General features: G+C 41.9%; 1 protein-coding gene across 5 annotated transcripts in view; it reads left to right on the top strand.

Moving 5' to 3' along the window:
• PTCD3 (pentatricopeptide repeat domain 3) overlaps nt 1-16,571 on the top strand; it is a 56,087-nt gene extending 39,516 nt beyond the window's left edge. For 4 of the 5 annotated variants that reach the window (XM_039331351.1, XM_039331350.1, XM_039331352.1 and 1 more), the window contains 10 exons: nt 263-352; nt 1,880-1,908; nt 2,331-2,437; nt 3,264-3,342; nt 3,434-3,524; nt 4,080-4,165; nt 12,792-12,937; nt 14,419-14,460; nt 15,619-15,777; nt 16,204-16,571. In XM_039331351.1, the coding sequence (XP_039187285.1) occupies nt 263-352; nt 1,880-1,908; nt 2,331-2,437; nt 3,264-3,342; nt 3,434-3,524; nt 4,080-4,165; nt 12,792-12,937; nt 14,419-14,460; nt 15,619-15,777; nt 16,204-16,243 (869 nt within the window). In that variant the 3' untranslated portion in view covers nt 16,244-16,571. Of the gene's footprint in view, nt 1-262; nt 353-1,879; nt 1,909-2,330; nt 2,438-3,263; nt 3,343-3,433; nt 3,525-4,079; nt 4,166-8,195; nt 8,259-12,791; nt 12,938-14,418; nt 14,461-15,618; nt 15,778-16,203 lie in introns of those variants that run through there. The other variant, XM_039331354.1, reaches the window with a different exon arrangement.
• Nucleotides 16,572-26,222: the final 9,651 nt, after the last annotated feature.

The raw sequence follows: 26,222 nt of genomic DNA, 5'->3' as shown, positions 1-26,222 counted from the left end.
AGTACCTTGAGTCATAATAACTAGTCAGATTTTGCAGTGATATGAAGCACAACTAGTCTCTTCAATTATGAGGAACAATCATAAGCAAAATTATTATGGAAACTTTCTAATAATCTGCTTATAATTTGCCATTTAATTTATCTGTTGCACCTGACTTCATAGTCCAATCTCATTTTCATAAAAAAAAATATTTTACCTGCCTTTTAATTATAACACTAGTTCAATAAAAACTTAACTCTTAATTCTGCTTTTTGTTGTACAGCTGGATTTGCTGAATCCCAATCCCATGTGCTATATGCTATAATAAATGAAATTGAAAGAAAAACTTTTTGTCCTCAGGATCCAGATGATAGTATGTACTTCTTTTATTTCATGGCAGTTTTGCATAGGGCATGACTAATGTATGACAAAAGTAATTTTTGAACTGTATGAGAGTTAGCTAATAAATAGCAATGTTTCTTGGTATTTGTTTCTATTCTAAATAATTAATATGTAAATCAATTGTGTCAGTAATGTACAACAATATTTGTTGTTTATGTCTCCTAGAAGTTTTTGAAAAAAAGCTAGGATGTTAAACAATGAATCCTCCAATTATAAGAAAGAAGTATCAAATAATGAACTAGTCCTTGATGTGGCCAGATAATCTAATCATTTTGTTCCTTGTGGTACAAAACCACTATTTTAATATTTTCACTTATGATAAAGCCCTATGGTTCAACTCAAATTTCATTCTAAAATGCCTTTTGTCACCCATATTTTTTTTTAAAAAAATAAAGAATGGCTCTTCCCTTATTTTTGAGTTTGAAAGAAAAGTTTCTTAGTTTGAAGACAAAATTTCAGACCTCTGTTTTGAATAAAAAAGAAGGCCAATTCAGATTGTACCTATGGTACAAGCATTCATACTGTGCTTATTAATATGGTCAAACCAGTGGTGGGATTCAAATACCTGAACAACCAGTTCTCTGCATGGACGCCACTTCTGGAAGTCCGTTCTGGGCCTTGTGGAAAAGGGTTAGGCCATCAGCCGATTCACCAAAGTCAAAACATTAGCAGCTAGTTCTACCAAACTGGTGCGTACCAGCTAAATCCCACCACTGGGTCAAACCATACTGAAGTATCTCCAAAATCCACATGCATGAGCTTCAGAAATTTCTAGAGAAAGAACACCTTTAAAGTTATTCATCCTTTCTCTAATCAGACTATAAATAGTTCTTTTCAGAACCATAAATGTGCTGACATTTTCTTCTCCATGTTCCAACTTGTACTAGTTCTCTTTTGGTTTTTTTTCCTTTGGGCTTCAGTGGTTCAGCCCTAGATTGCAATTTGGGAGGGGTCTAGCAGCACATCATTCCTGGCTTTCTGGGCAATAGGAAGATAACTCCTGTTGCTGAATGCCTCAGCATACCTCATGTATCTTTAGGGTAAGGCTGAGTTTATGTGCTTAGCCATACTGTGCTTGTTTGATTTAAGCTTAGTCTGTTTGAGGAATTTGAATGTGATGTTTTATGACTATAGTTTACCTTAATCAGACTTAACATACACAAATCAGTTAGTTGTAGTTAATACAGTACAGAAGGGTTTAATCAAGCATGAAGAAATGTAATATGTTAACATAGTTTTAGTATTCAGTGTTCTCAACAATTGATTAGGGTATAGTTACTTGTATTCTGTGGTCAAAGCCTTAAATATTTAAATATTATGTCATTATGGCTTTAAATGGTATGTTGGTTTGAGAAGCAATATGCTAGAATTCTTTGACTTGATACATTTGTTGAATTGTTATTGAGTCCTTTGAATTTGTTTCAGTAATCCTAAGAAACTCTTTTTTGGATTGCTAGAGAATGCCCCAAATTAATAATCACTACTCCTTCTTTTCCAGTCCACTTCTTTCCAAGAGCGATGAAAACAGTAAGTGGACTTGATTTCTGTATATTGAGGTAGATACACATTCACACTTGTTTAAATGTAAATATATATTTCAGTAATTTTCTGGCTATGTATTAGCTAGATTTAAAAGCAGTTTTTAAAATAGTGTATGCTCTCTGTAGTAAAATCTTAGAGAAAATTTGTGGAATAATCTTAGAATCCAATGTGAGACCATCAAAACTTTGCTATTCTGCTGATCTAGAAAATAAGATATCAAAAATCAGCCCTGCTTTGCACTTTATCTTAACTGGCACCTGCCCCTTATCCTAAAGATATTTTATTAATTTGTAACCCTTTATAAAATGAATTGGGATTTTGTGCTTCTTGCTAAAATGACACTCTGTGTAGCAGAATAACTGCTATTGCTTGGATTCAAGGATTAATATTTTGTACCTTTATTGCAGTGTCTGGAACTGAAGGATGTTCAACTTGCTTATCGGCTACATAGAGTGTTGGAGAAAGCAGACAACAGGATAATGTTGGGAGATACGACACAGAAGAACTTTTATTAGTAATTGTTATTTAGAATTCATAATTATAGAAATCACTGGTAGTCATAAACAAACTTTCCACAGGGAGGTACTATATGATACTTTTCTTGGAACAATTGTGCAGGGCAGGCAGATTCTAGGTGACAAATAAGGTTTTGAAAGGCACCTGGTATCAAACCATGGAGAGCCTTGTAGGTTAAAACCAAACTTTAAATTACATCCAGAAGTTTATTGGTAGCCAGTACAGGGCCCTAGGAAGGTATAATGTGCTTCCAAAATCAATAAGCACAAAAGCTGCTGCATTTTGATCATCTGCTGCTTCGAAGTGCTTTTTAAAGGCAGATTTAAAGACAGCATGTTACAGTAGTTAGAAGAAGTGATGAGGACATCATTAACTGTAGAAGGTCCTTCTATCCCAAAAGAGCCATGAGTCCAGGAGAACCCTAAAGTTGCAGATCTTGCTTCTCCATCAGGAAATAATACTGGAGCAGAGAGAAAGCCCTGATCACGTCAGCCTTACAAGATCAGATCTAGAAACAGACATGCATAAGCTTAAAACTGCTTAGATTAGAATGGCTACAATAACAACACCTAGAAAGAAGTAAACAGTGATCTAATTCCAAATTTATAAGTGAAGTTTTACCAGCAGTTGATTTTAATTTTGTTAGGTAAAGCTAGGCAATTTATATTAGTTCCTGCATTTTCTTTGAGATTCATAACATTAAGATTTTATTTTAAGTTATTTACAGCTGTTTGAGAAGTGAGAACATAAAGAAAAATTACATGGTAATCTTTTTCATGTTGAAGTTAATAGGGTTTTAATAACTGATTCTTTCTTTGCTATAGTATGTCATTTTTTGAATTGTTGTCTATAATGGAACACCTTGATGTTTTGTTGAAGTGGTATAAAGAACTGGTTCCATCAGTAAGTATTATTTGTTAATTTGTGTTTTGTGACTTTAAAATTTTAACATTTAAAACTGTGATTATCGAGAATTTTGCATTTTTTTCCTCAGGCATTTTACCCAAATATTAGAACAATGCTGTTGCTTCTTCAGGCACTGGACACTGGTGATTGTTTGGAATTGATTCCCTGGATCTGGAAAGGTTAATTATACTTATTTTCCTGTTCCCTATGTTATAAGCAAGTCATCTTCCCAATTTAGTCAGAAGAACCAATATTAGGCAGATTTGCTCTGAGCATCAGTAAAATTTGAATATGCCTTTAGTTCAGAGCCACATTGTGATGTTGCCAACTTGAATCAGGAAAACTTTTATCATGGTGCCTCATTCTATGAGACTGGAATTTTATTGTTTAGATTGCAAACTTGCTAGTGCAGTTTGTAAAATTTCTTAGCAATCCCCAGTGACAGATCCCATTGTAGGAAAAAAGATCTAGTCAGATTGGATGTTTAATAATGTCACTGCTGATCAAAACAACATATCTGTCACTCTCTCTTTAGCTTAACTTTCATATAGTGTGTACATTTTCCTGCCTTTGTGATTTACAACAAATCTATAGCCACAAAATAATAGTTAATTAGACTCAGTTGAATTTAAGGATTAAACATCCATATATCTGTTTTAGTAAAATCTCTAATTTCATTGATCAAGAACTGCTTGCAATGATTTTATTTCTGATAACTTTTTTTTCCTGTCCAGATATTAAGCAATTTGGATTTAGTCTCAGAGACCCTGTTGTACAAGAAGTTCTGTCTCTTATGGCAAGAGACATACATTCTCCGGAGGTGAGTCTTGATGGAACATGGGATGTGGAAAATGTTAACACAGGGTTCCCCAACCTGTGGGCCGCGGCCCAATACTGTGTGCACACACTTACCTACACTTGTGCTAGCACCACCGCTGCTAGGCAAACAGGGCACCCTGCAGCAAAAACAGTGGTACTAGTGAGTGTCATGCGGGCACTAGTACCACCCCGTTTGCGTCGCACGTGCTCGTGGCCCCATTTGTGTGCATGCACATAAAATGCTTCCCCCTTCCTTTCCCTCCCGTCCGCCAACCGAGAAAGGTTGGATGCCTCTGTGTTAACACATAAAAATTGCAGAGGTCAATGGCATGTATTAGCTAGTGCTGAAATGAATCCAGGAGGCCTCCCCTTACTATTTCTTATTGTAACAAAACATAGAAAAATGTTGCAGGATTAATTTTGATGGAACTGCAATAATATCCATGTTTGCAATAAAATAATATACATTAGGGAAGTTCCTCTATTTTCTCAGCAGAGCAAGCCACTGGAAGAAATCTTATTCTTTTCCTTTGCTTTCCTAAAACTTTTTCACTTGGCATATCTCATCTTCATGCACTTCATTCCTAACACATAGCTACTTATTAATAGAAAAAGTAATCTTCCAAAGTGGTTTATGATTCATCATATAATAAGTTAATCATTTCAAAGCTAGAGCAACAGAAAAGTCCAGTGCATGTCAAAAAGATATTGAAAATATATGTACAATAAATCAGTGGCCCCCAATCTTTTCAGAACCATGGACCAGTTCCATGGAGGTTTTTCTGAGGACTGGAAGGACCATGGTTTCACACACTGACTGCATTCCATGCATGCGTGGATGGGGCTTCACTCGTTTGCATGGCCCAGTTTCTGGTGCGTCATGGACTGCTGCTGGTTCATAGCCCAGGACTGGGAACCCTGCAATACGTAACTACCATATAATATTATAAAATGAAAGCAATATAGGTACCATATAGCATATTTATATAATATTAAAATTCTCATTCCAGTATTCTTTAACTGTGTGAAACTGTGCATCATAGGAAAACAATTTTTGAACCAATGTACCTTAAATAGGCTAGGTTACAGAATGTCCAAGGGAATGAAATTTGAGAAAGTTATGGCTGCTTCAGTGCTATTTGGCTACTGCTATGGTTACATAATTTTTATTTTCAAAGTTCTGTGACAGTTTCCTAGCCAGTCTTGCAATCCCTTGTTTCCTCTCCCATGCAACAGCAACCATTTCTTTGCCTGCTGGAAAGGAAAGAATGCTCTCTGCCAGTCTGCATAAGAAACTCAATGGGAAAACTGGCACCTATTCAGAAGTTGCTCCTTCTCCCACTCATTTTTCTCTACTTTTGGTCATTCTGTTTCTCTATTTAAATAAGGAAATACCTCTGAAATAATATGGGAGCACAGATTGTCTGGTATAGTTATAAAATTAGTCTAAAATCTGTAGAAAGTAACGCTAATCTAAATGAGTTAAGAAAGTTAAAATGAATTGTGCCATTTAAGAATAACTAATACATAACCATTTTAGTTATATAGACTTACTATTGTTTATACATTTCTTACGGTTTTGGAGTTGTAACATTAAGAAAGCTATCTTTTAGAATATGTGCAAAGTAGTCTGTGCTTCATGACCCTAAGAGGGACTGGGATTTCTGTTGTGGAGCAATTACATGACCAGACTACTTAGCAATTGCAATTTCAACAATCCCAATTGCAGTTTTGGACTGTGCAGTCATTAGGCTAGGACCTCACACTTCTCCTTCCTTGCTGCACTTGCCTGCACCTACCTGTTCTCCCCCATCTCTGCTTTTTTGAAGGCAGTGAATGAATCATTGCAATGATTAAGCAGGATATGGGAATGCGATTTTCAGTTCTCCAGCAGGATGGCTGTAGAGTCCACTGGATGGGTTCTATGACAGCCTTCCCGCCCGACAGACTGGGTAAAAACTTTGGCCACACCCTTCCTTTGGGCGTGACTCCAGTTTGACTCAGCCTTGAAGCCCGTTAGCAGCTAGAATCTTAGCTCCTGACAAAAATTTTTACAATTAGGCCTAAAACCCTCTTCTCTCTCTGCCAAATTTACAATCTAATTAGAAAACTCACAGTGAGTCGTTTTCTCTCAGCCTTTGGCTCGGGGCTCCGAGCAGCCGACAGATCGCCGTTCCCTGAGGGCGTCGCTCCGAGGAGTGGTGAGAGTATCAAAAAAAAAAAAAAAAAACCTGAGAGAAGCTGCAAGAAGCACCGGAGGCATTAGGGAGCGCCGGCTGCCCTTTATCTCCCAGATCAGCTGGGGCGCGCAAGATTCGAAGCCCCCAGGGCCAGTTAGAGCCGCGGCGCCCAGGACTAAAAGCAAGGTTGCCAGCAAACGGCAACTCTTCCCTTGGTTAACGGCCGTTTTTTTTTCTTTTCAACCCGCGGCACGCCAGATCGCCTGGGAAAGCCGCGGTCCGTTCCGGAGGGCTTGTGAGAGGTTTTTTCACGCCTAACTTCTGCCACCTCCAAAGCCTCCTCAGCCGACGGAGCGACCGTTGGAGCCAAACTCGCCATTTTGAACCTCGTAGTTCTCCTTGGCAGTTAGCAGGAAGGCGTGGCCTTCACCTAGACTCCATTTTGGGTGTATTTCTTATAGCCTCCATCTTAGGTGGCTCATATACTTGGAGGTTTTTCACAAGGAGAGAGGGACAGAGAGAGAGAGGGAGAGGTAGAAAGAGCGAAAAAGAGTTTATAAGCACACCCTGTGGACTGTCTTTACAGCCACATATTGGGGAATACATACTCACAACGCCAGCAAACGATTTGTCTTCTAATCCGGGCCATTGCAATCACCCTTGGTGAAGGAGAGGGAGAAAAATTGGAATTGCTCCACTGTTCTTCAAGGTGACCTTTAGTCACTGCCCCACAGGGTCCTTGCAAAGGGACCTGTCTGTCCGGCCATTGTTTTTTCTTCTGTGCAGAATAAGCCTTGTAGGCTTCAATTATCTGCAACCGATCTGCGTACAATTTATTCCCCACTCCAGGTATTGCCTACTTGGGATACCTGGCCACAATGGCAGACAATGTCTCGCATTCAGCTATGCAGGGTCCCCAATTGCCCCCCCCCCACAACAACAAAAACGCAGATCCTCAGAATCTGAGGTGGGGGGGGGAGAAGAAAGCTAAAACAAAGCACCTTACCCAAAGGGGACCATCCAAAACAGCTGAGCGAGAGGCCTCAAGGAGACATTTGGCTCCAGAAAGACAGTTTGCCAGGGCCCAGAAAACTAGTTCCAATGGGACAAGCATGGTTTCCCCTGCCCCATTGGTGGCCCCTACTACAGAACCTACTCCCCAGGAAGTCCTCAGAACTTGGTCTCCTCTGGGGGAAACCGAACAGTTGGATTCCTCCCACTCCTCTTCACCTGCCTCCTCACCAGACCATACTCCTATTGTAGCTGCGTCCATGGACAGAGCTCAGGAGGACATATGGTCTGCCCAATTTCAGGCATTCATGCAGGATGCCTTTTCCCAGTTTATGGCTTCTAAGGGCCAAGTAGCCTTTCAACCATCCCTTAAGGGACGAAACAAGGCTCCGGCTACAAACATTTCTGAAACTTCCTCTCAAATAGGAGAGGGAGAATCACTAGACCTAGACATGACTGACATGCCCCTTTCGGAGGATGAGGGGACCGCTCCTGAGCAGACGACAAGCTCTGGCCTCTTTGATCCAGCTCTTCTTAAATCACTTTTGATAAAGGCAGTCTCTACGGTCAATTTGACCTCAGTTCAGGAGGAAAATCCTTCCACAAGCAAGGAGGCAAACCCCCTCTTTGCTAAAAAAAGTACCACAGGACAAGTACATTCCTTGTCCTGAGGTTTTTCGCACCTCTGTAGAGGAGCAATGGGTTTCCCTAGCAACGCCACCTGCACCTAACAGCGTGGAAAGGAAGCTATTCAATGTGTCTCCTTCCTTTTCGGACATGCTAGATGTCCCATAGTAGATAGTCCCCTGATTTCATTATTCTCTACTTCTGCGATTCCAGGAGACATGGCGGAGGCCTTGAAACCAGAGGAAAAGAAATTTGAGCACTCCCTCCATCGTTCCCACATGGCCGCAGCCTGGGCGGCCAAGGCGGCAACATCATCGTCGTTCTTCGCCAGGGCCTGTATTATGTGGCTTCGCGAGCTACAAACCACTGTACCTCCAGATCAGGTCAGAACTCACCAAACTTTGGCCAAGATACTGGCTGCCTCACAATTTATGGCTGACGCCTCACTTCACGCAACCAAGTATGCAGCAAGATCAATTGCGGCCACAGTAGCCTCTTGCAGATTACTGTGGCTCAAAAATTGGAAGACAGACCTAAAGGCCAAGTGGCGTCTATCGACCTCCAAGTACAGTGGGTCACTCTTGTTTGGATCCATTTTGGATCCACATGTAAGTGAGAGTAGGGACAAAAGGGAAATTCTAGTCCACCCATCAAAGAAATTAGACAGGAGAGGTACTCAGGAATTCCGGAGACAAGGTTTCCGCCCAGGCAACTCCTGGAACTGGAGACAACCCTTTCGATCTGGGCAATCGTGGGACTGGTCTAGAGGCTCACGATCCTTCTATTCAAGACAGGATCGTTCCCAGGATCGCCCAAACATGGGAGCCAGAGGCCAATTCCAATCCAGGCGTCCCTTTAGAGGATCGGGAGGCCGACCCTTTAAACGCTCCAAGTGACGCCATGCAGGACACTCCCATAGGAGGTCGGTTAGGGAATTTCATTGAGGTCTGGGAGCAGACCACTACCGATGCCTGGGTATTGGAAACAATCAGGCATGGCCTGACCTTAGATTTTTGCTCTCCCACACCAAACCCATTCATCAGATGCCCCATTCCCAGAAAGACACACAAGGCAAGGTTGGTAACCTCGGCCATTGCACACCTCTTGTCAATTCAGGCCATAGAAAGGGTACCAAAGGAAGAGGAAGGAAGAGGATTCTACTCCATCCTCTTTGTGATCCCAAAGACATCAGGAGGGTGGAGAGCGATACTGGATCTAAAAGGCCTGAATTATTATGTAACCTACAGGAGGTTCAAAATGCAGTCCCTAAAATCCATCCTAGCCAGTGTCAGGAAGGGCGACCTCCTATCCTCATTAGATCTCACGGAGGCGTACCTGCATATTCCCATCCATCCCAAATACCGCAAATTCCTCAGATTTACCTACGCACACCGGCATTACCAGTACAGGGCTCTACCCTTCGGACTCTCCTCAGCCCCAAGGGTATTTACCAAAATTCTAGCAGTAATAGCGGCCCATCTCAGGTTGATGCCGGTGCGTGTTCAGTTTTATCTGGATGACATTTTGATTCAGTCCAGCTCGCAAGAGCAAGCAAAATTAGACCTTCAGACCACAATCCGCATTCTACAGGATCACGGATTCTCAGTCAATCTAGAAAAGAGCCATCTCACTCCCGCAAAGAAGCTCCAGCATCTGGGAGCGATGATAGACTCATCCCAGTGCAGGGTATACCTTTCCCAGGAGCGTCGAAGCAGCATCTCGAAGCTGGTTCATCAGCTTCAGAGAGACAAGAGAGTACCTTTGATACAGCTCTCGAAGCTCCTGGGGAAAATGATATCTTGCATGGGCATTGTTCCATGGGCAAGACTCCACTCAAGGGAGTTGCAGTGGTTCCTCCTCCCTTATCAGAGGAGGAACCTCAGTACCTCCAGCAGGAGGGTCTTGGTACCAAATCACTTACTGAGATCACTGAATTGGTGGATATCGCCCATGATGCTCAGGGGAAGCATATTCAGGGAACCGAACCGGGTCACGCTCACGACAGATGCGAGTCTATTTGAATGGGGAGCCCATCTGGGAACTCAGATAGCGCAGGGCCAGTGGAATCAGTTGGACCTCACTCACAGCATCAGTTGGCTGGAACTTCGGGCCATTCACCTGGCTCTAAGTCAATTCTCCCACCTAGTAACGGGAAGGCACGTTCTCGTTCTAACCGACAATGTAGCAGCAAAGGCCCATGTCAACAAGAAGGGAGGAACACGATCCGTGGAACTGATGCAGGAGGCATCAGCTCTGGCTCGGTGGGCGGAAGCAAAATTGGGTTCCATCAGAGCGGAACACATCTCAGGGGAGGCAAATCTCCAGGCAGACTCCCTGAGCAGAGCCAAGGTGGATCAGTCGGAATGGCGTCTGGATCCAGCTCTGTTCGAGGAAATCTCCCGGAGGTTCGGGCGACCGCACCTGGACCTATTTGCCACTCCGAAGAACACGCAACTACCCAGGTTCTTCTCCAGATTCCCGACTCCGGGATTGGAGGGAACGGATGCTCTCAGGTGTCGGTGGCCGGCGCAACCCCTGTATGCCTTTCTACCACTCCCATTAATACCGGCAACCATATGCAAGTTGATCCTGGAAGGTGCAGAAGTACTCTTGATTGCTCCACACTGGCCACGGCGTCCGTGGTTTGCCGACCTTGTGGATCTCTCAATATCACCCCCGTGGAAGATTCCCCCGGACCGAGTAAGACTCAGTCAGGGCAAGCTTCTACATCCAGACCCTCAATGGCTACAACTAGCCGCTTGGCATTTGAGCGGCAGAGTTTAGCCATGCAATCCTATTCCTCGGGGGTGATATCGATCATTCAAGCATCGAGACGACCTTCAACAAACAGGATCTACGACGCTACATGGAGGGGGTTCTGCAGGTGGTGCTCTCTACATCACCTAGATCCAATTTCGGTGACTATTCCCAATATCTTAGACTACCTATTAGAAGGTCTTAATAAGGGCCTATCAGTCAATACCATTCGTAGACAGGTAGCAGCCCTCTCAACCGTCCTTTCCTGTGACAATTCAACTTCTCTGTCGCAACATCCGGCGATTAGTGCCTTTTTAAAGGGAGCAGTCAATACTAAGCCTCCTGTTATACACAGATATCCTTCTTGGAACTTGTCTAAAGTTCTTCAAGCCTTGACATCAGCACCTTTTGAGCCTCTCGACTCATGCTCTCTCCATCACCTATCATTAAAGGTAGCCTTTCTAGTGGCTATCACTTCAGCGAGAAGAATCTCGGAACTAGCAGCATTATCAGTCAGGAAGGATCTCTGTACCTTCTTCAAGGACAAGGTGGTCCGCAGACCGGACCCTGCATTCATTCCGAAGGTAAACAGCATCTTCCACAGATCTCAAGAACTGACCCTTCCTGATTTCTGTCCGAATCCCAGACATAGGCTAGAACACAGATGGCACAAGCTGGATGTGCGTAGAGCGTTGTGTTACTACGTAAAGCGCACTTCGTCTTTCCGTAAGACGGAAACTCTATTTGTTTCCTTCCAACCATCAACTATGGGGAAGAAGGTATCATCTTCTACCATAGAAAGGTGGATCAGAGCTTGCATAGCCCAAGCCTACGTCTCTCAGGCAATCCCAGTGCCACCACAGGTAACTGCTCATTCAACGCGCAGCGTGGCCACATCAGCAGCGTGGTCCACACAAGCCTCGGTGGAAGAGATTTGTAAGGCCGCAACTTGGTCTTCTCCCGCCGTATTTGTCAGACATTACCGTTTAGACTCCTTTGCGGCAGCGGAGGCTGCCTTTGGAAGAAGACTGCTACAGCAAGTTGTCTCTGCTCAGGATTCAGTGGCCTAGACACTCCCTCCCAGGGGGACATGAGGGCTTTGGTATGTCCCATCCAGTGGACTTCACAGCCATCCTGCTGGAGAAGGGGCGTTGTTTTACCTGAACGCCTTTTCTCAGCAGGATGATGTAGAGTCCACACCCTCCCAGGTATTAGGTCTAGGCAGGCATTGGACAAAGAGCTACTATATAGAATTCAACAAACAACTCTCGTCTCAGTCAAAACTGGAGTCACGCCCAAAGGAAGGGTGTGGCCAAAGTTTTTACCCAGTCTGTCGGGCGGGAAGGCTGTCATAGAACCCATCCAGTGGACTCTATCATCCTGCTGAGAAAAGCCGTTCAGGTAAGACAACGCCCCTTTTACCTCCACCTTCTGCATTAATTCTACTTGTCAGAAGCCAATTGTGAAGAATGTGAATAGCGATCACAGGATCCTGCAACAGTTGTAAATGCAAGGACTGGTTGCAGAGTGGGTTTTTTTTTTTTTTTTACACTATTGTAAACTGAACGATCATTAAATGAGGCAGTAGGTGAGAATAGAAAATTGCATTGGTTGAAAATTAACAAAATAGTAAAAAGTTTTTGATACTGATTGTTTAATCACATTTGATTTACTTGTATTAGCAACAGTTAAATACACAAATGCCCTTATAGACAATAAAAATAAATAATCTTAAAAGTTTTACGGGGGGGGGTAAAACTTTAAGTTATGGGGTTGTTGTTGTTTTTTTTTGTCTTACTCCTGTGTTGTTGGGGGTTTTTTTATGTGTGTGTGTGTAGGGGAGCATTATGTGATAATTATTTTCTATAGACATTTTGGAGAGGCCATGGGCATGCCACAGTTGGTGGTTTCTCCTATAAAGAAGGTGCTGTCTAGCACAGCAGGTGTACCTAGACCTGCGCTAGCACCACTTTAGCTTCAGATCTGAAATAATGTTCATTGCTATATTGCTACTGTTGGCTGCAAATGCTTTGATATCTTAATGTTTTACAGACCCAAGTTGCATTTGCTGACTGTGCTGAAAACATAAAATCTCTCCATGAATTAAAGAGCAAGAACATGCAACTCCTGTGGACAGACACTTCTCTTAATAATACCACAACACTTTTCGCCAGGGCTGGCAGAACACAGGAAGCTTGGTAAGAAAAAATAATACCAATAATTTGTATTTCATTCTAGAGATAAATCTTGAAATAAACCAACTTACCCCAGGTTCCTGAACCAGAGAAAACAAGTCTGTCTAGCTCAGGGGTAGGCAACCTTGGCTCTTTTATGACTTGTGGACTTCAACTCCCAGAATTCCTAAGCCAGCATGGCTCAGCTTGGAAACCTCTCCATTTCTCCTCAGCATGGCTGGCTCAGGAATTCTGGGATTTGAAGTCCACGAGTCATAAAAGAGCCAAGGTTGCCTACCCCTGGTCTAGCTCAATTAGTTACCATCTTTGACTTTGACTCATTTATTCAGTGTAGAAGCAGAGAACAACTTTTTCTCTAAAGAGCCCTCAATTGAAAACTTAAGCCCCAAAGCACATTGGAGGAGGGTGGAGAGAAGAAAGAGAGAGAATATAATAAAAAAATCTAGACCCTTATCTATTGTTATGTTTTCTTTTTCCTTCAAACAGTTCCTGGAGGAGGAAAATAGATAAAGGCATGGAGCCTGCTCTAATAGTTTAAGGTTGTACTAGAAAGTCCACTAATATTTTAATGGCCTCTGACTAGCCTTCTCATTTCTTTTGCTTCACTTTTAGACTAGAGCAGATATATGTAGCATCTGGGCAGAAAAAAGCCTTTATAACTGGTGGATTTTTTATCAGCATAATAGAGGTATTGTGGGCTGTATGAGATGAAGGCCTTTTTTCCTTTGTTGAAAAATATTGACTTGTTCAAGGGAAAGGTGTGAGTGAAGCTGCTACCACACTTAATGAGCCAATTTCATCTTTATTGTCATCTTTATTGCTATAGTTGTTTCCAAAGGCATCGCCAGTCGTTATCACCATGAGAAACTAGTTTTTATAGTACTTTTTATTCCATTGTTGTTAAAATTACTTAATTTCCATATTCTGTAAACATTTTTTCTTTTCCTAAGTGGAATTCTATTTGAGTCAATAAGTTGTTTTTTTTTTTTCATTTTCTAGTGGGATTTTGGATTTCCTTGGAGAATTAGTTGTAGTTCTTTTTTTCATTGACTACATAACCTATATTGTCTTGTCAAAAGACAAGATTTGGGATTATAAATTTACAGGTAGCTCTTGACTTACAACCATTTATTTGTGACTGAAATAAACTGCATTGTAAAAAGTGATGTACAACTGGTCTTTGCACTTAATTCCTCAAGGTCACATGATCAAAATTTGGATTCTTGTCAGCTGGCATGTATTTACAATAATTGTGGTATACCTGGATCATTTGCAATCTTTCCTGCTGGCTTAAGACAAGCAAAGTCACTGGGGAAGCCAGATTCACTTAACAACTGCAGTGATTTATTTAACAACAGAAATTCTGGTCCCAGTTATGATTATAAACTGAGGACTACCTATAAGGCCTCTTGACAGACTTCTAGTCATACCTTTTTCATTTCTACACTCAAATGTTAATTTTTATTTCTTTCATCTCCAAATAGGAACATGCTACAGCTTTTTAAAAAATACTCTCAAGTTCCCAGGTAAGCTTTTACCTTTTGACATTTGCCCCTCGGAAGTCCTGATAATAAATATTAATCTTTATTTGCGATTTGATTTGTTCATTATCATTCAGTCTCATTCGACCCTTAGCTTTCTCCAGGGTTAGAGTGCTGCTTTCTGCCATGCTTTGTCCTGTGCTGGCCTGATTCCATCACCAAATGTCAGCTTCTCAGTCCTCAGAAGGACTGATGGGTTTTGTTAGCAGAGCAAGCAGAGATATCAAGGGAACTGCTATAGTTGTAAGCGCAATAAAGTCTGAATGCTCTGTGGAAATTTACATCCACTGCTTGAATACTGAGATTTTAATTAACTTTTGAAGCTTTTAATTCACTTTTAATGACTTCTGTATTAAAGACTTCTCTGTATTACTGCAGAGAAGTAGCGTTTGGACAGGAAGTGTATATTTGTTTACCTGTTATTATTAGCATTTGAAAAAATACCTATTTCTTGGTCTACTCTTCAGTATAGAAAATAATATTGTGATAGTATTTTCTGTGAAGGGAAAACTGAGCTGCATTGCATTGATAATTTGGAATCTACAGCGATCCTTTTCTTTCAAAACTTTTGTTACAGTATTGCTAATTTCTGCACTGTGCTGTCACCTTCTTGGATCTACAGTTTGAAGCCCTACACTTGTGCTGATGTAGCATAAATAAAGCAGTGACCTTTATACTATATATCACGAGAAATTCAAAAATCAGAAGGTGATAGCACAAGTCTACTTTAGCAGGTTTTTTTAGAATAGAAAAATATAATTATTCAAGTTAAACTTTCCTTTAGTAAATGTGTCCTTTTCTCAAATTAAGATTCCCTTCTTAGACTTTTTAGGAAAGCTATTTTGGCTGGATAGATGCATCCCTGCTTGCTCATAGAATTCATCTAATTACTAGGATTATGAAGAAGAGGTGCCTTTAGTGTTATTGACAATAAATATTGGGTTATCAGGTTCAGAAAGAACTGAACTTGCTCACATCACAATAGTTTATTAATTATTCAACTTATTCTCCCACCCTCCCAATCTCTAGGTAGTTTACCATCTCTCGGTAGTTATCATCATAACTTGGCAGATAAAATGTTTTCCCATCAAACTATGTTACAGATGCCACTGCAGTATCCATATTCCTTTTTCCCTTATGCAGCGATTTGACAGTGAAAGAAATGTTCAATTGTATTAAACAAAGTAGCCAAGCGGATAAAGCACTTGAACTACTAAAGCTGACTGCTGAATACGGTATACAATCAACTTCACTGCTCGCCAAGACAATTCTAGAAGAATTTGAACTCTCTGAAGAGCAAAAGTAAGTTTCAGCAAGTATGTAGCTGTAATGGTTACTGCTCAGAGCACCTGGAATATATCACTGAAATTCACTGATGTAGCTGGAATAAATCGTCTTGGCCTATTTTATTTGAATTCATACCTGGTTTTCTACAGGAATTCAAGGCAGAGCACTTCATCTTTTCTCCCTTTGCCCTTCCCACTTTAACTGGCAGCAAACCCTCTAGGTAGACACAGAGACTAGCCCTCGCTGTCAAGTGAGTTTCATACCTTGGTTCAGCTTCCCTGTCCTAGCTGAAATATTTTGATCAATACATCATATTTTGTCTTATGCAGGCTCTGCCTTATCCTTTTGAAACAGACATTTTTTTGCCAATAACAAGTTGTAGGTTGTGCCAGCAGTTTGACAGATTTGTAATTGTGCTCGTGTTGTTGGTTTTTTTTCCAGGAGGACTCTGGATGATATAATAGAAGGAAGCTGTGGTTAGAAATAGGTGTCAGAAGGGAAACCACTTTCTATTTTCTGAATGAAAAAGCAGCTTACCTGATTTCAGTACAACTGTCAAGGAGTGGCCCTGAAAGTCTCTGTGAGCCTTGTACATACCTGTATTATCATCATGTGGATTCTCATCTGATGGCAGTTGGTAGGAAGTTCTAGTTTCACCTGTTTTTGGAGTGTTCTCATTCTCCACAAGCTGTTTTGAAAACCCAATTGTCTGCCAAAATCCTAGAATTATTTTCTTATTATATTGCATCTACGTTTTCCTTAGACATGCTAATAAAGTAATAAAGAGTAATCCACTTGCCTCTTTTCAACAAGTGTTTTTTTTATTTGAACCAAATCTATTAGAAATAACTAAAGAGCTTTAGAATACAAAAGAGGAATGTTACAAACTTCTACAGATGTATTTTTTTTAATGTATCTCAAAACTCTAAACAGATAGCCCAGAATAGAAATAATCACCATTGTTAGAATAGCATGTATTTGTATCAATATTATAATGTAAGTCTGCAGATTTAATAATTTCGAAAGCAGTATGGTGTAGAAAGTATTTTTCTCCTTAATTAAGTAGATGTTTCTTTTAATAGTGGCTTTATATGTGTATTTTGGCTTGTTTTGAAATAAGGCTAATTTTGAAAATAGAAGAATATTCTTTTTCTCTAGAAAGGAATCCTAGGGATAGGCTATTTCTCCCTTGTTCCAGTAGGCAGAATCAAGAAGTTAACTCTTTTTTGAGGAGGGAGTACCCATCTCTGAATTCACTAAGAAAAGTCAATAGAATTCCAGCTGTGATCTTGATCCTTCTGGAATTTATAGCCATTGCTGACTTATGGTCCAACATAGCTTGCTAAAAATGTACAAACAAAATATCTCTTACTTGGAATTCCTCTTATCCCAGGTAGATTTGATCATGCTACACTTGTCCAATTAATCAGTCAATTTATTATTACAGCCGAAGGCCAACACATAAATTAAACATTCAAATAAAACAAAACCAACACAAGAAGACATAGCAGTATATTACCATTAATGATGTAATCAATGGGTGACCAAGGGCTGCCTACAGACAGTATAAAAAAACGAACTAGCTTCAGAAAAACAATCATACTGACCTGACAATAAAAATACTTTGACTATAGTCTAATGCTGAATAAAAACACATAATAAAATTGATTATAAAAGATTATTAAAAAGATCTAAAATGTAAAAGATTATTAAAAAGATCTAAAATGTTTATGTTTCTGGCGAATCCCCAGTGCTGCTGCGCAGAATCTAACCACCTGCGCTGTGATCACTGCCTGCTCATCCTTAAGCAGCCATTGGAGATAAATATTTTCCGAACAACCAGGATACCTATCAGTTATGGGAGGATATGATTTTTCCGAATAGCTTTATAGAAGGAACATCGAAGGAGTATGTGTCCAATGGCTTCCACCTCTCCTGAGCCACAGGAGCAGTCTTTCTGCCAATGGAATCTTTTTATACTTGCCGTACAGAACGGCTAATGGAAACGCATGGTGCCGTACAAACAAGAATGCTTTCCAGTGATTTACTGACTCCAACTGACTAAGATACCTGGCAGGTGTAACCACATATTAATAGAGTCTGGAGCCAGAAACAGCGGAACTATACCTAAGTCCACTTGCCTCTCGATGTCTTCTACCCTTTGACGCAAAGTTTGTTTTGCTTGGTAGTCCAATTTAAGAATTGAGGCTAATGAGAAGCCTAGTTTGGCAAGGTTGGACTCGACTGCCTTGATCCATGAAGAGGAGAATTTTATCTTGAAGAATTAATGGAGCAAGGCCTTGCAGAAAGCAATTAAGCCATAGCCAGATGTTTAAGGACGCTATACAGATTCTTGCTTCGATTTTTATCAATCCTGTCTCCAGGTGCAGAAACGCATTTGGGATACAGCGCGGCATCTGGAGAATTGTTCTGATAAATTTGGATTGAACTCTTTCCAGTGGTGTAAAACACAAATCTGAGGGTCCGAGCAAGGTCCTGTAGAGAAGCTGTGCTAGCGACTTGGCCAGAAGAGCTTAACTGTAACTAGAATATAGTGTCCTCCCTTTGTGTGGAAAAATTAAAAATGGCATTTACTGATCGTTGGCAATAGGCAGCCGTGTATTTTCCATGGGCTTTTTGTGAGCCAGTGGCATGGATGACCACCCCTAGGTATTTAAAGATGGTTACCTGCTCTATTTTGTGGCTATTTAAATACCATGAGTACTGTTTTGGCCTTTTTGCAAATGCCATTACCTTTGTTTTCTCATAATTTATGTCCAGTTTATTATATTTGCAATACTGGATAAGGGCTCATAAGGCTCTTTTAAGGCCAACTGGTATCCTGGAGACAATCACAGCATCATCTGCATAGAGCAGCAGAGCAATGCTTTGGTCACCTATTTCTTGGGGGTGGTAATTTGGATTATTTAACTATTTTACCATATTTATGTAAAAATTGAAGAGCAAGGAGGCCAAAATGCACCCGTTTAACCCCCTTTTGACCTCGAGAGAGACCCTTGCATATTACACCTCACCTTGAGGGATGTTTTGGTATGTAAGGCCACTCAGGTAAATCCTTCATTATAAATCTTGTACTCTCACTGGAAGGGTCTTCATACATTCTCTGAAAATTAAGTTCCCAGATTATAGGAGATATATGACAGTCTAACGGGATATAGATGCTTTCAGAGTGACAAGTTATTAGACGCCAAAATAAGGAAGAGTTATTTTGCTTTGCTGCCACGATGAGCTGTTCCCAGGAAGATCTTGTGTCTTGTCTCTTCTTGAATGCAATCAATTGCTTGAATTGTTTTTGGAGTGTAAGTAACTGTTTAAGAATTGCTTTATTGCCATATCCAGTCTCGCTTTTGTCTCCTTGCATGCCAAATTAAGGGCTTTCTTGGCTTCTATGCAATCCTTATCAAACCATGGTTTGGAGGAGGTATAGGACCTCTTAACTGAGAAATTTCAGTCATGTGTTAATGGTTGTAGCTCATAAACTAAAGTTTTATATAGTTCTAATAAGTCTTGAGTTAGGTTGGCTGATATAAAGGCTGTGCGGGTTGTTGTTTTTTTTTTTTTAAATTATCCTCTGTTAGGGCTCTCCTTGCCTTCTGATCAAGTTGTTGGGTCCATTTGATCCAACATCTTGTTAGGCCTGCTGTAGAGATTGTAGGGATAAAATGGTCCTTGGAGGGTATCTGCCTGATAAAGGGCTTTATGTATATACACAGAGGAAGATGATCACTTTCTAGGTAAGGCAGGACTTCAACATTTTCTATATAATGTACTACGTCCATAGAAGTTAAGATGTAATCAATGGTGCTGGTTTTGGACCCTGTCATAAATGTAAACTCGCCAGGATAGTCACCAAGCCATGAGCCGTTAGATATGAAGAAGTTAAATTTATTTGCCAACTTGGCAAATCAGAGGCCAGCATAGTTAGCTCTAATGTCTTTAGAGAATCATATGATGGATTGTATAGGGATCTCCAATGGTGGGTATTGATGGTGTTTCATGAATAATGTTCATGGTTCCGACTAATGAAACACTTCAAAGAACTTCCAGACATTTTATCCTAAAAAAAGTTTATTTATGTGACAAAATGTCGGCACAGGCATGATGAAAGGAATGCTAAGATCTGAAATTCCCACCCACCGAGCAGTTATTTTTGCTAGCATTCCCCTCCCTATTTTGCTGTCATGATTTACGTTCTCCAATTAGTTTGAAAGGCAAAGGTTCCCTTCCTTTCCCTTTCGTGGGCTTTTCCCTCCTCCCTCCTTCTCCTCTGCATTAACTCTAAAAATACCAGACAGTTCTGTATATTTTGTCAAAGCAAGAATATTCAATATTAGCAGCATGGACATCCGGCCCCCCCTTAAAAAAAGGACAGATCCTGTAATGTAAACAAAAGCATGTATTAATGACTAGTTTTCGGTTTGTTGGGGTATTTCGCATGAAACCTTTTGACAAGCCTGTCAGCTTTCACCTCACTGGATTTCACCCATGTGGCTTCAGACAACGGGTATCCCTTCCATTGTATTAGGTACTGCAATTTCCCTTTAAAGATTCTAGAATCAAGAATACATTTCACTTCATAGTGGGTCTGTCCCGCAACTACGAAGGGCCCAGGTGCCTTCTTCAGGGGAGGTCTTAAAGTGGAGCCCCGATAAGGTTTCAACAAGCTGCAATGAAAGACTGGGTGAATTCTCCCTAAAAGTCTAGGGAGTTTTAGTTCTACAGTGACCGAATTGATGATCCTTACTATGAGGAAAGGCCCCAAGAATTTTGGTCCCAATTTCTTGCTGGGCAATTTGAGGCGTAAATATTTAGTTGACAATAAAACCTTTTCCCCAACTTGGAATGTTCTTTGGGGAGCTCTCTTTCTATCAGCCTGCTTTTTATAGGTTTCAAAAGTCTTTTTTTAAAGCAGTTTTTGTATTTCTCCAAACTTCTTCCCACCCCCTCACCATTGGTCAAATGTCTGGGAACCGAAGGGCACCTGAGGATATTCAGGTATTGGGTTGACCTCTTTTCCTGTGGCCACTCTGAAAGACGTGTAGCCAGTGCTGCCGTGCACAGAATTATTGTACCCCACCTCTGCAAAAGAGAGGAGGTTGGTCCAGTTCGTCTGTTGGTAAGAAACGTAGCATCTAAGATATTGTTCCACCATTTTGTTAGCGGATTCTGCAGCCTCATTGGTGGCTGGATGAAAAGCAGATGATAGACCTTGAGATGATCCAATTAATTTAAGAAAACTCTTCCAAAACTTCGCTGTGAACTGCACCCCCATCTGAAATTATTCGCTTAGGGGTGCCATGCAGCTGATAGATATGTTTCAGGAACAATTTGGTCAGTCGTTGGGCAGTTGGGAGTCCTTTGCAGGCGATGAAATGAGCCTGCTTCGAGAACAGGTCTATAACAGTCCAGATGACAGTATTTCCTCTACTTTCAGGTAGGTCTACTATAAAGTCCATAGCTATTTCTTTCCATGGTTGAGAAGGGTCTGCCATGGGTTGCAGTAACCCAAGGGTTTTCCCTGGGATTCTTTTCATTGTGGCACATCCAGTACAACTTTTTACATAGTTTTCCACATCCCTTTTCAGCCCCGGCCACCAAAATTGCCAGTGGGTGAGGTGTAGGGTTTTCAAATATCCAAAGTGTCCAGCCTGTTTTACATCATGGCTGTGTTTGAGAGCATTAAGACGGAGGGCTTCTGGCAAATATAGTTTCCCCCCTTTGTAAGCCAAGCCATCCCTGCATGTTAGGGAGGTGTGATTATCTTTGAACCATTGATCGGTGAGGAGCTCTCATTTTATTTTCTTTACCCCAGGGTCATCAGGATTGGAGACCTTGCGAGGCGTAAGTTGAGCAGTAGTTTGTGGATTTGGGATAATTGCCTCGTTAGCCTCCTCCCGTTCACTTTTGTATTGGGGTAACCGGGATAGCGCATCAACTAGGAAGTGCTTTTCTCCTGGTATGTACTTTAGAGTGAAGTTAAAGCAGTTAAAGTACTGTGCCCACCACACTTGCTTTGGGGACAATTTGCAGGGAGTTTTCAGTGCTTCTAGATTTTTGTGATCTGTCCATACTTCAAATGGCACCTTGCTCCCTTCTAGATAGTGTCACCAGTTTAATAGCGCCCATCTACTCGCGAAGGCCTCTTTCTCCCAGATTGCCCATCTCCGCTCGCTTTCAGTAAATTTCTTAGAGGTGTAGGCGCAGGGTTGCAGGACCTCACTTTTATCCTTTTGCAGTAACACAGCTCCAATTGTCACATCGCTGGCATCGGCTTGAATCACAAAGGGCTCCCCTGAGCAGGGGTTCCTTAGGACCGGCTCAGCAGCAAATAGTCTCTTTAAATTCTCAAAAGCTGTTTGACAGCCATTGTCCATGCTAGTGGTTGGCCCAGTCGTGGCTTCCCTCCTCCTTTGCCTGATTTGAATAGTTCAGTAAGGGATAGGGCAATCTCAGCAAAAGAGGGGAGGAATTGGCGATAAAAGTTGGCAAAACCCAGAAAGCTCTGGAGCTGTTTGCGAGTCTTTGGGGGCTGCCATTCGATTATAGCTTTCACCTTGGCTGGGTCCATTTCAATATCCTCGTTGGAAATTCTGTAGCCAAGATAGTCTAATCGGGTCTGGTGAAATTCACATTTCGACAATTTGGCATAAAGCTTGGCATTCAATAGTTTCTTTAACACTTCTCTCACCAGCTTTATGTGATCAGTCATATTCTTGCTGTATATCAGGATGTCATCAAGATACACCAAAACCCCTTTGTATAAGTGATCATGTAGGACCTCATTAATCAACTGCATAAATACAGCTAGGGCCCCCTGTAGTCCAAATGGCATGACCTTGAATTGATAGCTCCCCATGGGGCAGTTGAAGGCAGTTTTCCACTCATCTTCCTCCTTTATTCTCACCCAGTAATATGCCTCTCTCAGGTCTAATTTAGTGAAGACAGATGGGTTAATAAGTCCTTTAGGAGGGGGAGGGGGTATTTATTTTCCACACTCACAGCGTCTATGCAGAGTCTATGCAGAGATGAAGAGACCCAATTTTTTTCTCTTTGAACAACACGGGCTCCCACGGTAGATTTGGTCCATTCGATGAACCCCCTTGCTAGGTTTTTGTTCACATATCACTGCATCTTCTCCATTTCGAGGGGGGACATAGCATACATTCTCAGTCATGGGAGTTTGGTTCCTGGCACCAGTTTGATCGAGCAGTCATTGGGTCTGTGAGGGGGTAGGGCATCACATTCCTTTTCACTAAATGCCTCCGCCAGGTCCCGGTATTCATTGGGGATGACTGGTTCGCTTGGCGGCAGTGAGACGGCCATGTGCACTCGCTCATTGGGTGGCCTAAGGTGCCCTGCAACATCTGTTGAATCAATGAGGGGATTAGGCCCTATAGGTAGTCTCACGGTTCTCATTCCTTTCTCCCACCAGATAAACATCTTCTATTTGTCTAACCAGGCTAGCCCTAGGATCATTGCCTCAGTCATTTTTGGAGCCACCAGGAAGCGAATAAACTCCCAGTCTGCACCTATTTCTAGGCATAAGGGCTCATTTAATTGTGTGACAAGAGTCCCTCCCATCGGGGAGCCATCGGCTTGCTCAAACCTCACAGGTTGGGAAAGCTATTTTGCACATATGCCCATATTCATGTCAAAGGGTAGAGCAGGGGCGGGTCCCCCTGGAGTCTCGGCGTTCTCATGTGTGGGGGGTATAATTGGGCAACAGATTCCTGCATGACCTGATTGGATTTCTCTCTCATTAGCCCTTGGGCAGGTTTCCTTCTCGCCGCTGGTTCCGATCTGCTCTGCAGTTGGGGGTAGGGGACCAGACAGTTTGCTGCTTGATGTCCCTTCTGTCTGCAACAGAAACACTTAATTGATGGGGCTGCAGGTGGCCTGGGTCTCTCAGCCATCGCAGTAGTCAGAGGGTTTCGTTGGGGTAATTGTTATTCGGGTTGCTCTGGCTGCTGCTCAGATTCGGGTGGGGTGGCTTCTTATAGCAGGCGAGCTGAACGTCTAGCTTCACTGCTGCATGGTACCATTCTCGCAGCTGATCAGGTATTGCTCGATAGATGCAGGCCTGAGAGAGGTGATCATCTAATCCCTCAATGAAATGATGGATTAGGGACTGCTCTGGCCACCCCTCTATTCAACTTGCTATCTTTTGAAATTCTTGCACGTACTCCAGGGCAGGCCTGCTGGCTTGTTTTATTTTGTGGATTTGTTCTCCTGCTTTAAGAGCAATAGATGGGTCCTCAAATCTTTCTCTCAGCCTTAGGAGGAAAAGGTGGGGGTCCTCCAATTCGGGGACTTGCTCCTGGTATAGATTGTTCAGCCATTTGGATGCTTCTCCCTCTAGCCTGGACACAATCACATTCACCATGGCCCCTGGGTCTGGGTAGAGATAGGCCCAGCAATTCAAATGAGAACGCACTTTGTTGAGGAAAAAAACCAGCTTCTCTGGGTCCCCATCAAAGGTTGCTCTGAAAAGTGGTGCAATCATAGGCTGTTGCTGCTCCCCCCCCCCACGGCTGCAGATTTATACCCAGGGGTTACACGTTCGGGGGCTGTGGCCAATCTTCCACCAGCTGCTGATCTCCTAGCTTCTGCACCACCCCAAGCTGTTGCAAGGCCTCTATTAGCTGTGGTATGCTCAGCTGCTGCTGATCATCTACCTGTGGGGGTGCCAATCTGCCCATTGCTGCAGAGGCCTCAGTCTGGGACTCCCTCTGTTTTCAAGACTGCAGTTCCTTGCCGGGGGAACCAGGGTCTGATCTATGAGGGAGAGGCTGTAGGGTTCTCTCTACAGGAATCGGTTTCTGCTTTGAAATCTTTCCAGTGACTCACCCAAAGCTTGAGTAGTAGGCCATTCATTAGCTCTGTACTATTCTGCTTTTGAAGTCTTTGCTCCCAGCTGGGAGATCTGCCAGAATTCATCTTCCCACAGCTATCTGTTATTTCCTCCTCTGGATTATTGGCCACTGCTGGGTCTTGAAGCAAATGCATGTGTTTCATGATAGATTTTTCTTCCCTGGATCTTTACCAGCTCCTTTCAGGCCTAGAGACAACAGATGGAGTTCAGGACCCCAGGTCAATTGAAAAGAATTTGAGATCTTAGCATGTTGTCATGGTTCCAACTAATGAAAGACTTCAAAGAACTTCCAGGCATTTTATCCTAAGAAAGTCTTTTTTATTTATGTGACAAAATGTCAGCACAGGCACGATGAAAGGAATGCTAAGATCTGAAATTCCCACCCACCGAGCAGTTATTTTTGCTAGCATTCCCCTCCCTATTTTGCTGTCCTGATTTACGTTCTCCAATTAGTTAGAAGGGGAAAGTTTCCCTTCAAACAAAGTTTCGTGGGCTTTTCCCTCCTCCCTCCTTCTCCTCTGCATTAACTCTAAAAATACCAGACAGTTCTGCATATTTTGTCAAAGCAAAAATATTCAATATTAGCAGCATTGACAAATATATAATCATCTGGTCCCAATCTGGCATTAAAGTCTCCCCCTAGTAGACCCTGGCATTTGAGTATTCCATGAGTTGTTAATTAATGTAGTGTTCCAACTCCAGCCATGTAGCAGTGGTTTCAGCTTTTCTTAATGAAGGAGGGAGATAAACATTAATTATCAAAAGCAGGACTGAGTCCAACTTGAGGAGCTGAATGGTTTAAAGGGGGAATAAATGTGGTCTCTGCTCTCAAGTTGGTAGATATAAATATACCCAGCCTTCCTTTCAGTTTCCCTGGGCCTCTGCCTGGTGTTGCTTCCAGCTTATATGAATAATATCCATTAAGCAGGAGATCATCAACAGTCCAAGTCTCTTGCATCAACATAATATCCTTACCTTTCAGAGGATCAAAGTGATTAAAGCCTCTAAATCGATACCACCTGGCTACATTCCATGACATGATGTTTAAAGTGTTTTTCTTGCACTGGCCTTCATATAGTCAGTTCAAATTCTCCATAGGGGCACTTATTGGAGGATAGTTATAATTATTATTATTTGATGCATTAGATTGAGTAGTTATTGTCAATGCTTCTTTTAAACCATCCAGTCTGTGTGTATTATTATCTTGCTCAGGTTCTGGCAATACATAGTTAAAGTCTATCAACATTTCTTCTGGCACATCCTCAGCAGAATCAGTGACTGTGGGTAACTGTTTGTGAATCACTTCTCTGTTTTCTCAAGGTCGATTCAGCTGCCCCTGCACAAGCTTATCAGTATGAAGTCTGTTGCCATTTGGATTTAAAGCAATAGTTCCCTCATGGAGAGATTGAACCAGGAGTGGGCACATGTTCCCTGAGCAGAAGACACGTATTGGAAATATTGAAAAACTGTTCAGGAAGTTCTTCATTCTAAAAAGCATTGAGGGAATTATGGACTGCTTGAAGGATAACAAAATTAGCATACATTGCCTTCTTGCTGGCAACCACTC

Source organism: Crotalus tigris, unplaced genomic scaffold (assembly GCF_016545835.1).
Source record: "Crotalus tigris isolate CLP2741 ecotype Arizona unplaced genomic scaffold, ASM1654583v1 scf7180000024437.13266115, whole genome shotgun sequence".
NCBI classification, from domain to species: domain Eukaryota; kingdom Metazoa; phylum Chordata; class Lepidosauria; order Squamata; family Viperidae; genus Crotalus; species Crotalus tigris.
The sequence above is the reverse complement of the archived record's forward strand: the minus strand, read 5'-3'. Positions and strand labels throughout refer to the sequence as shown.